The sequence below is a fragment of the Bufo bufo genome, chromosome 2 (assembly GCF_905171765.1).
Source record: "Bufo bufo chromosome 2, aBufBuf1.1, whole genome shotgun sequence".
In the NCBI taxonomy this organism is placed as follows: Eukaryota; Metazoa; Chordata; class Amphibia; order Anura; family Bufonidae; genus Bufo; species Bufo bufo.
The window spans coordinates 301,721,493-301,734,115 of NC_053390.1; the positions used below are offsets into that span (position 1 = coordinate 301,721,493).

The window sequence follows — 12,623 nt, forward strand, 5'->3', positions numbered from 1 at the left end:
TGCATCCAATTTTAAAGAACTGGATTTGGTACAAATTTCACAAAAATTCTGCTGCCAAACGAATCAGAAGTTTTAAATTTTGCTTCAGATAAATTATGCTAAAATGGCATTAGTATCATTTTACTGTGAAAATTGGCAGGAAACAATGAGGGAGGATGAAGATGGAAGATTACATGACCCTCAGAGTAAAGAGTGGTAGGGGGCTTGTCCTGATTGACTGTGAGACAATCAAGGGCAGGATTTTGGAAAATCTTTCAGCCTCTGGGCTGAATAGATGCCATTTTGTATGTAGCTTACAGTCTGAGTATATGTGTTTTAGCAGCATCTGACAAAAAAGCTATTACAGACACAAGCCACTAACATAGGTGTCATAGGGAGAGTATAGGGACATAATTAGGTGGATTTAGAGTTTTACCAGGAAAAGTAATTAGAGAAGGATTGGTCATTCAGAGTTGTGTGTTTCATGCTGCTGCTATATAGTGAATTTCATATTGCACTAAAAAATCTGCAATCAAATAAACTAAATCCAGCAACAACTTTATTTTTTTATGGAAATGGACAGCCAGCCTTTAAAAATAAAATAATATAAATATCTACTGTACATTTATTTCTGGAAAAGGTCAATAATAACCCATAATTACAGCTTCCACAGGAGACTGAGTATTGTATATACAGCAGAAATTGTCCTTAGACAGAGGGTTGATGGGTAAATGTACTGCAGTCACATCCCTCCCACCTTATAAGAGAGAAGTCAGCAGTCGGTATACTTGTACACATCAGTGATGTCTTGTTCTAGCACGTTATACTCTACTTGTAGAATGGGGAGAAAGTTCAGAGTTATGTCTTATGTGATGGATATTCTATTCATTGCAGTTTGTTTTCTATCAGGTAAATGCAAATTAATAATCTCAATAGATACAGTATCTCTCACTATATTCCTATGTGTGTGTATGTAAGTAAACATGTATATAAGTCTATGTGATTGTTGTTAAGTATATACATCCATTCCGATATAACGATGTTTCGATAATGCATTCAGTGGACTATATGTTTTCATAATTTATACTTTTTTCTTTCTTAATGAATAAATATGAATAAATAAATACACATATTCTAATTTTCTCCAACTTCTTATAACAGATGATGTGCTAGGAAACGCCATCAACTCAGAAAGACATCAACTGGAGGCTAAACCTGGAGAAACAGTAACATTATCCTGTAACTATTCATCTAGTAGCTCTTCCCCATATCTGCACTGGTATCGTCAGTACCCCCACCAAATGCAGTATATCCTCACCCGGGGGGCAAAGAGCTATTCAAGCTTCAAGCGTGATAATCCAGATTTGGAGCCTAAAAAATTCCAGTCAGAGACCAGCGATACATCCACCTCTTTATCCATCTCCAGCCTGACCGTGTCTGATTCTGCCTTGTACTTGTGTGCTCTCAGTGATGGGGCACAGTGGTGAACATGAACATATAGGCAATGTTGAAAACTCCTCATGCAATACACCTTCACAGGCACTAGGCGGCGCAATACATTTACATTTACATGATTTAAAATAACATCTGATTTTGACATTTCTATACCGCATTTTTTTTTTTTCTTGAGTAGAACAACATCATTTATGTAGCTATATATCAAAACACAGAGTTTGGGTTTAAGCTGACCACACAATTTCCATAGCTATAGGCTGTGCGATAGTTTGGCCAAAAGCTATATCTTCCGACTGCCCCATACACATATAAGTTCAGTTAAGCCAAATGTCTATGTGTTGTTAATGGGGAGAAAGCCACTGCCAATCGCTTCTAGTGGCAACTTGCATCCTGAGAAAAAAAAAGATTGGGCTAAAAATTTGGTTTGCCCCATCCTTTTCTTCCCCAACATCACTGGGCACCAAGAGGAAACAAATGTATGCTGTCGGTCGTGTTTAAACCAGACAAGCAAAATCTGGAAAAAAGGAATCTTGTCCAGGAAAACACGATTCCTAAGAATCAAAAGATGTTAAAAAAATAATATATATATATATATATATATATAATGATCACAGGTCGGCACTGCTGTTTGAAGTCGCGGTGCACGAGTCTATGGGATGGCGTCCCAATGTAAAATTAGTAGAAAAGACCGGCACTCGCTGTAGATGAATCTTTGTATTTATTCAGTCACATATACAGGCAATAAGTGACGCGTTTCGGTGCTACCGCACCTTCATCAGACTTATCATCATACAAGGAACATCTCATGTTTAAATAGAGCTCCCAAACACAGGGAAATGACATCATACAGAAAACCACACCCACCAATCAGTGTTAAATCAAAAACATATGAACAAAACGAAAACACACTTCATAGTGACATTTCTCTGAATTCACTTTATGTTATTCCTTTCTTCTTCCTTCCTTAGGTCCGCTGTAAAAAATATATATAAAGAAAAAAATCTAATTTAATTTTTCTTTTCCAAAAGATATTTTTGTTTTTTTAATTTTTTTTTTTAAAAATGCAAAAAAAAATTTTTGTTGCACAATTGCAATATTTATAAAGACTATTATTACTTTTTTACAAAATACGAAATCTTGGAAATTTTTATCAAGGAAAAATTATATTCTATTGGTATTTTTAACAAGGTGATCTATCAAAGGAAGCTTTGTACATTATACTCACGATTGAGTCCGCGGGGCTCAATCGTTTGTAGTAAGCTTCCCTTTGAAGCAATAATTTGTTTCTATCCCCACCCCGACGTGGAAGGGGTACGCTTTCAATGATCTGATAACGCAATTGTGCCACTGTGTGTCTATGTTCGTGGAAGTGAAATGGTACAGGAAATAATAAATTTTGCTTTCTAATAGTAGATTTATGGTTGCTTAATCTATCTTTCATCCTTGTTGAGGTTTCACCCACGTACAATAGACCACAGGGGCACTTCAAGATGTATATATTAAAAAATTAAAAAAACAAAAATATCTTTTGGAAAAGAAAAATTAAATAGATTTTTTTCTTTATATATATTTTTTACAGCGGACCTAAGGAAGGAAGAAGAAAGGAATAACATAAAGTGAATTCAGAGAAATGTCACTATGAAGTGTGTTTTCGTTTTGTTCATATGTTTTGGATTTAACAATGATTGGTGGGTGTGGTTTTCTGTATGATGTCATTTCCCTGTGTTTGGGCGCTCTATTTAAACATGAGATGTTCCTTGTATGATGATAAGTCTGATGAAGGTGCGGTAGCACCGAAACGCGTCAGATATTGCCTGTATATGTGACTGAATAAATACAAAGATTCATCTACAGCGAGTGCCGGTCTTTTCTACAAATTTTACATTGGGACGCCATCCCATAGACTCGTGCACCGCGACTTCAAACAGCAGTGCCGACCTGTGATCATCATATTACTTACGGCCTTCAGGTACGAGCACGCGAATATTCTACTATCAAATGAATACTTTTGCTTATACGGATGATGCGGCGAAAGACATTGTGGCACAGATCACCGCCCCATCTGATTTCTTGAAAATTCCTTCAAGTGAACTCAAAAGCAGGGATCTGGAAAAGGAAGCAAAACATCTTATTTCCTTGGAATTGCATGCCGCAACATTGGCGGAATATCACCGCACTGAAAAAATACCCCGGGGACTCCGGGTTAAACTGCGGCCCACTCTATTTGGCGATAATTTGGACTATTGCACCCGTTTTGCCCAAATACTAAACAAGTGTTCCCTGGATCTAATCGTACTTACCCTAGAGCATCTTACCATCGCCATTGACGAACGCCAAAAGAGCATCGATAATATTAAGCAACAGCTGAATAACTGCTTGAAGCCAGAAGAACTCACTGCACTACAGGATAAACTCGACAAACAATGCAGCGACTTACGTTCCAGGATCGAAGCCACAAAGCGATCCAAGTTTCTTCGAAACACAGAGGATTATCTGCATCATCGAGTATACAGGTGGCAGGATGCGAAAGGTGTAGCAGTTCTATTCTCTCGCATGAGAGACCGGCGACCGGGCTTGGCTTCCTCAGGCTCTGGGAGCGATGTTTCTGCTGGATATCGGGCACCTTTTTTAGGCCGACGACCACGCAAGCCAAGACAAGGCGAGCCGGGCGCCATCATAGGCGAGGTAGATGCTCCGCGGATCACGAGGTCCCAGGTAAGGACAAAAACGTAGTATTCAATTTGTCCTCTAAGAATCTGAGTCCGGCCGATATAAACTTGCTACAGAAGGGTTTATCATTTAGCCCCACTGGAAGTCTTGATACTTTCAATCTTGACACTGATCTACAACGCTTTTATCGGAATATACGTTTAAAGGCTCATTTTTCTTCAGAATTTATGGTTTCCCAATCTGTTCATTCCACCATTGCAACTGGTTCCCTAACAGCCAAAATGTTTCATTTGAAGATCAGGAGCACATTTTCACCCCCGCGCTCATATCATCCTATTGAAACTTTCATAAATTTGGTACAACGTGATGTTGAGACATTGTTGCAACAATGTAAGACTGGCAACATGCGCATACAATCCAATTTACCCTTGGAGGAGAAACGTGCTCTTGACCAGTTACTGGAGGATAAGTCCCTTGTATTTAAGCCAGCGGATAAAGGGGGTGCTCTGGTGGTTCTTGATAAAACGTACTATGTTTCAGAAATTTTGTCTCAATTAAGTGATGTAGATACATATCAGATTTTGCAGAATGATCCGGTATATCGCATTAAAGAAATGATACAAATTGCTGTGAACACTGCCATAGAGGAGGGGGTCATTGATGCCACATTGGGCGGCTTTTTGGTCAACCAACATCCAATTACTCCGGTTTTCTATACGTTACCGAAAATTCATAAGTCCATTACCAAACCGCCTGGCCGTCCCATTGTGGCATCTACTGATTCAATCCTCTCACCTTTGGCAGTTTTTCTGAAAAAAAATTTCACACCATTTACTAAATTGTCTCCCTCGTATTTACGTGACACTGAGCATTTTTTACAGGAAATCAAATCCTTGAACTCAGACAATGATGATATACTTGTTACTTTTGATGTATGTAATTTATATACATCTATATCACATGAGAAAGGTTTGAAAGCAATTCATACACTGTTACAATCAAGTCACTACAAAAATACAGAACGCGAATTTTTTTTTACGTTATTGAGGATTGTTCTTGAACAAAATTACTTTTTATTTCAGGATTCTTTTTATCAGCAGCGGCGTGGGACCGCGATGGGATCGAACGTCGCACCGCCTTACGCAAATTGCTACATGGCGCAATTTGAGACAGAATTTGTCTATACTAATGATTTTTACAAAAAACATTGCAAGTTTTGGCGTCGTTTTATAGACTACATTTTTTGCGTGTGGCGTGGCGACGTTCGATCCCTTCAACAATTTACTCTTCACCTCAATTCCGTCTGGCCTGAATTAAAATTCACTCTGCATTTTGACGTACATAGAATTTCATTCCTGGACACGTGGGTAATTAAGGGAGACACGGGTGGGATATACACGGATTTATTCACAAAAAGCACAGATAGGAACAGTTTACTTATTTATACGAGTAACCATCCAGCAGCTACAAAAAAATCTCTCCCCTATTCCCAATTTCAAAGGGTTAAACGCATAGTGGGCAAGACTAAATTATGCAAGGTAAGACTAGATGAGATGACTCAGAAATTTAGGGATAGAGGCTATCCCGATCATTTATTAAAGGAACAAAGGAACAGAGTTGAGGCAATACAGCAGGATAAACCATTGAAACAACCACGGATCCCACTTGTGGTTAAGTATCATCCATGGACCCAGAGATTGAGGAGGATAATAAATAAACACTGGCATGTGGTATCAAGATCTTATCCACAAGGGGTGGAATTTAGACAACCACCTATGATGTGCTTTAAAAGAGCTAGCAACATACGCGATAGGATAGTACGGGCAGATATTGGCAGTAATAGAACTGGACCTATGCAGAGAGTACTGGCTACTCCTAAAATGGGAACTTTCCCTTGTTTAAACTGTGTACACTGTTCCAGTGTAATTAAGGGCACACATTTCACACATCCACAATCTGGTGAACGCATACCCATTAAAAACTTTTTTACATGTGATAGCCGCTTTGTTATATACATCTTGAAGTGCCCCTGTGGTCTATTGTACGTGGGTGAAACCTCAACAAGGATGAAAGATAGAATAAGCAACCATAAATCTACCATTAGAAAGCAAAATTTATTATTTCCTGTACCATTTCACTTCCACGAACATAGACACACAGTGGCACAATTGCGTTATCAGATCATTGAAAGCGTACCCCTTCCACGTCGGGGTGGGGATAGAAACAAATTATTGCTTCAAAGGGAAGCTTACTGGATACATCGACTACAAACGATTGAGCCCCGTGGACTCAATCGTGAGTATAATGTACAAAGCTTCCTTTGATAGATCACCTTGTTAAAAATACCAATAGAATATAATTTTTCCTTGATAAAAATTTCCAAGATTTCGTATTTTGTAAAAAAGTAATAATAGTCTTTATAAATATTGCAATTGTGCACCAAAAAAATGTTTTAAAATATTTTTTTTTTTAAATTAAAACAAAAATATCTTTTGGAAAAGAAAAATTAAATAGATTTTTTTCTTTATATATATTTTTTACAGCGGACCTAAGGAAGGAAGAAGAAAGGAATAACATAAAGTGAATTCAGAGAAATGTCACTATGAAGTGTGTTTTCGTTTTGTTCATATGTTTTTGATTTAACACTGATTGGTGGGTGTGGTTTTCTGTATGATGTCATTTCCCTGTGTTTGGGCGCTCTACTTAACCGCTTGCCGCCACGCTAACGCCGAAAGGCGTCATTTCTGCGGCGCTCCCAGGTCACACTAACGCCAATAGGCGTCATCTCGCGTGAGCCGAGATTTCCTGTGAACGCGCGCACACAGGCGCGCGCGCTCACAGGAACGGAAGGTAAGAGAGTTGATCTCCAGCCTGCCAGCGGCGATCGTTCGCTGGCAGGCTGGAGATGTGTTTTTTTTAACCCCTAACAGGTATATTAGACGCTGTTTTGATAACAGCGTCTAATATACCTGCTACCTGGTCCTCTGGTGGTCCCCTTTGTTTGGATCGACCACCAGAGGACACAGGTAGCTCAGTCAAGTAGCACCAAGCACCACTACACTACACTACACCCCCCCCCCCGTCACTTATTAACCCCTTATTAGCCCCTGATCACCCCATATAGACTCCCTGATCACCCCCCTGTCATTGATTACCCCCCTGTCATTGATTACCCCCCTGTAAAGCTCCATTCAGACGTCCGCATGATTTTTACGGATCCACTGATAGATGGATCGGATCCGCAAAACGCATCCGGACGTCTGAATGAAGCCTTACAGGGGCGTGATCAATGACTGTGGTGATCACCCCATATAGACTCCCTGATCACCCCCCTGTCATTGATTACCCCCCTGTCATTGATCAACCCCCTGTAAAGCTCCATTCAGATGTCCGCATGATTTTTACGGATCCACTGATAGATGGATCGGATCCGCAAAACGCATCCGGACGTCTGAATGAAGCCTTACAGGGGCGTGATCAATGACTGTGGTGATCACCCCATATAGACTCCCTGATCACCCCCCTGTCATTGATTACCCCCCTGTCATTGATCAACCCCCTGTAAAGCTCCATTCAGATGTCCGCATGATTTTTACGGATCCACTGATAGATGGATCGGATCCGCAAAACGCATCCGGACGTCTGAATGAAGCCTTACAGGGGCATGATCAATGACTGTGGTGATCACCCCATATAGACTCCCTGATCACCCCCCTGTAAAGCTTCATTCAGATGTCCGCATGATTTTTACGGATGCACTGATAGATGGATCGGATCCGCAAAACGCATCCGGACGTCTGAATGAAGCCTTACAGGGGCATGATCAATGACTGTGGTGATCACCCCATATAGACTCCCTGATCACCCCCCTGTAAAGCTCCATTCAGATGTCCGCATGATTTTTACGGATGCACTGATAGATGGATCGGATCCGCAAAACGCATCCGGACGTCTGAATGAAGCCTTACAGGGGCATGATCAATGACTGTGGTGATCACCCCATATAGACTCCCTGATCACCCCCCTGTAAAGCTCCATTCAGATGTCCGCATGATTTTTACGGATACACTGATAGATGGATCGGATCCGCAAAACGCATCCGGACGTCTGAATGAAGCCTTACAGGGGCGTGATCAATGACTGTGGTGATCACCCCATATAGACTCCCTGATCACCCCCCTGTCATTGATCACCCCCCTGTAAGGCTGCATTCAGATGTCCATATGATTTTTACGGATGCACTGATAGATGGATCGGATCCGCAAAACGCATCCGGACGTCTGAATGAAGCCTTACAGGGGCGTGATCAATGACTGTGGTGATCACCCCATATAGACTCCCTGATCACCCCCCTGTCATTGATTACCCCCCTGTCATTGATTACCCCCCTGTAAAGCTCCATTCAGACGTCCGCATGATTTTTACGGATCCACTGATAGATGGATCGGATCCGCAAAACGCATCCGGACGTCTGAATGAAGCCTTACAGGGGCGTGATCAATGACTGTGGTGATCACCCCATATAGACTCCCTGATCACCCCCCTGTCATTGATTACCCCCCTGTAAAGCTCCATTCAGACGTCCGCATGATTTTTACGGATCCACTGATAGATGGATCGGATCCGCAAAACGCATACGGACGTCTGAATGAAGCCTTACACGGGCGTGATCACTGACTGTGGTTATCACCCCATATAGACTCCCTGATCACCCCCCTGTCATTGATCACCCCCCCCTGTCATTGATCACCCCCCCTGTCATTGATCACCCCCCCTGTCATTGATCACCCTCTGTAAGGCTCCATTCAGACATTTTTTTGGCCCAAGTTAGCGGAATTATTATTATTTTTTTCTTACAAAGTCTCATATTCCACTAACTTGTGTCAAAAAATAAAATCTCACATGAACTCACCATACCCCTCACGGAAACCAAATGCGTAAAATTTTTTAGACATTTATATTCCAGACTTCTTCTCACGCTTTAGGGCCGCTAGAATGCCAGGGCAGTATAAATACCCCACATGTGACCCCATTTCGGAAAGAAGACACCCCCAGGTATTCCGTGAGGGGCATATTGAGTCCATGAAAGATTGAAATTTTTGTCCCAAGTTAGCGGAACGGGAGACTTTGTGAGAAAAAAATTAAAAATATCAATTTCCGCTAACTTGTGCCAAAAAAAAATAATTTCTATGAACTCGCCATGCCCCTCATTGAATACCTTGGGGTGTCTTCTTTCCAAAATGGGGTCACATGTAGGGTATTTATACTGCCCTGGCATTCTAGGGGCCCCAAAGCGTGAGAAGAAGTCTGGTATCCATATGTCTAAAAATGCCCTCCTAAAAGGAATTTGGGCACCTTTGCGCATCTAGGCTTCAAAAAAGTGTCACACATTTGGTATCGCCGTACTCAGGAGAAGTTGGGGAATGTGTTTTGGGGTGTCATTTTACATATACCCATGCTGGGTGAGAGAAATATCTTGGTCAAATGCCAACTTTGTATAAAAAAATGGGAAAAGTTGTCTTTTGCCAAGATATTTCTCTCACCCAGCAAGGGTATATGTAAAATGACACCCCAAAACACATTCCCAAACTTCTCCTGAATACGGCGATACCACATGTGTGACACTTTTTTGCAGCCTAGGTGGGCAAAGGGGCCCATATTCCAAAGAGCACCTTTAGGATTTCACAGGTAATTTACCTACTTACCACACATTAGGGCCCCTGGAAAATGCCAGGGCAGTATAACTACCCCACAAGTGACCCCATTTTGGAAAGAAGACACCCCAAGGTATTCCGTGAGGGGCATGGCGAGTTCCTAGAATTTTTTATTTTTTGTCACAAGTTAGTGGAAACTGCAGATTTTTTTTTTCATTTTTTTTTTCATACAAAGTCTCATATTCCACTAACTTCTGACAAAAAATAAAAACTTCCATGAACTCACTATGCCCATCAACGAATACCTTGGGATCTCTTCTTTCCAAAATGGGGTCACTTGTGGGGTAGTTATACTGCCCTGGCATTCTAGGGGCCCAAATGTGTGGTAAGGAGTTTGAAATCAAATTCTGTAAAAAATGACCTGTGAAATCCGAAAGGTGCTCTTTGGAATATGGGCCCCTTTGCCCACCTAGGCTGCAAAAAAGTGTCACACATCTGGTATCCCCGTACTCAGGAGAAGGTGGGGAATGTGTTTTGGGGTGTCATTTTACATATACCCCTGCTGGTTGAGAGAAATATCTTGGCAAAAGACAACTTTTCCCATTTTTTTATACAAAGTTGGCATTTGACCAAGATATTTATCTCACCCAGCATGGGTATATGTAAAAAGACACCCCAAAACACATTACTCAACTTCTCCTGAGTACGGCGATACCAGATGTGTGACACTTTTTTGCAGCCTAGGTGGGCAAAGGGGCCCATATTCCAAAGAGCACCTTTCGGATTTCACAGGTCATTTTTTACAGAATTTGATTTCAAACTCCTTACCACACATTCGGGCCCCTAGAATGCCAGGGCAGTATAACTACCCCACAAGTGACCCCATTTTGGAAAGAAGAGACCCCAAGGTATTCGCTGATGGGCATAGTGAGTTCATGGAAGTTTTTATTTTTTGTCACAAGTTAGTGGAATATGAGACTTTGTATGAAAAAAATAAAAAATAAAATAATCATCATTTTCCACTAACTTGGTACAAAAAATAGAAAATTCTAGGAACTTGCCATGCCCCTCACGGAATACCTTGGGGTGTCTTCTTTCCAAAATGGGGTCACTTGTGGGGTAGTTATACTGCCCTGGCATTCTAGGGGCCCGAATGTGTGGTAAGGAGTTTGAAATCAAATTCTGTAAAAAATGACCTGTGAAATCCGAAAGGTGCTCTTTGGAATATGGGCCCCTTTGCCAACCTAGGCTGCAAAAAAGTGTCACACATCTGGTATCGCCGTACTCAGGAGAAGGTGGGGAATGTGTTTTGGGGTGTCATTTTACATATACCCATGCTGGGTGAGAGAAATATCTTGGCAAAAGACAACTTTTCCCATTTTTTTATACAAAGTTGGCATTTGACCAAGATATTTATCTCACCCAGCATGGGTATATGTAAAAAGACACCCCAAAACACATTCCTCAACTTCTCCTGAATACAGAGATACCAGATGTGTGACACTTTTTGCAGCCTAGGTGGGCTAAGGGGCCCATATTCCAAAGAGCACCTTTCGGATTTCACAGGTAATTTTTTACAGAATTTGATTTCAAACTCCTTACCACACATTTGGGCCCCTAGAATGCCAGGGCAGTATAACTACCCCACAAGTGACCCCATTTTGGAAAGAAGAGACCCCAAGGTATTTCGTGATGGGCATAGTGAGTTCATAGAAGTTTTTATTTTTTGTCACAAGTTAGTGGAATATGAGACTTTGTAAGAAAAAAAAAAAAAAAAAAATTATCATTTTCCGCTAACTTGTGACAAAAAATAAAAAGTTCTATGAACTCACTATGCCCATCAGCGAATACCTTAGGGTGTGTACTTTCGGAAATGGGGTCATTTGTGGGGTGTTTGTACTGTCTGGGCATTGTAGAACCTCACGAAACATGACAGGTGCTCAGAAAGTCAGAGCTGCTTCAAAAAGCGGAAATTCACATTTTTGTACCATAGTTTGTAAACGCTATAACTTTTACCCAAACCATTTTTTTTTTACCCAAACATTTTTTTTTTATCAAAGACATGTAGAACTATAAATTTAGAGCAAAATTTCTATATGGATCTCGTTTTTTTTGCAAAATTTTACAACTGAAAGTGAAAAATGTCATTTTTTTGCAAAAAAATCGTTAAATTTCGATTAATAACAAAAAAAGTAAAAATGTCAGCAGCAATGAAATACCACCAAATGAAAGCTCTATTAGTGAGAAGAAAAGGAGGTAAAATTCATTTGGGTGGTAAGTTGCATGACCGAGCAATAAACGGTGAAAGTAGTGTAGTGCAGAATTGTAAAAAAGGGCCTGGTCTTTAGGGGGGTATAAACCTGTGGTCCTTAAGTGGTTAAACATGAGATGTTCCTTGTATGATGATAAGTCTGATGAAGGTGCGGTAGCACCGAAACGCGTCACTTATTGCCTGTATATGTGACTGAATAAATACAAAGATTCATCTACAGCGAGTGCCGGTCTTTTCTACTAAATATATATATATATATATACACATACACACACACACACACTGCTCAAAAAAATAAAGGTAACACAAAACACATCCTAGATCTGAATTAATTAAATATTCTTCTGAAATACTTTGTTCTTTACATAGTTGAATGTGCTGACAACAAAATCACACAAAAATAAAAAAATGGAAATCAAAATTTTTAACCCATGGAGGTCTGGATTTGGAGTCACACTCAAAATTAAAGTGGAAAAACACACTACAGGCTGATCCAACTTTGATGTAATGTCATTAAAACAAGTCAAAATGAGGCTCAGTAGTGTGTGTGGCCTCCACGTGCCTGTATGACCTCCCTACAACGCCTGTGCATG

The 12,623-nt window shown here is 40.6% G+C and overlaps 1 gene segment (V, D, J or C); it reads left to right on the plus strand.

The window, feature by feature from the left end:
* Window positions 1-753: 753 nt before the first annotated feature.
* LOC120990840 lies at window positions 754-1,466 on the plus strand. The segment is given in 2 exon segments: window positions 754-888; window positions 1,141-1,466. Coding segments are annotated over 2 exon segments (432 nt in total).
* The last annotated feature ends 11,157 nt before the right edge of the window (window positions 1,467-12,623 follow it).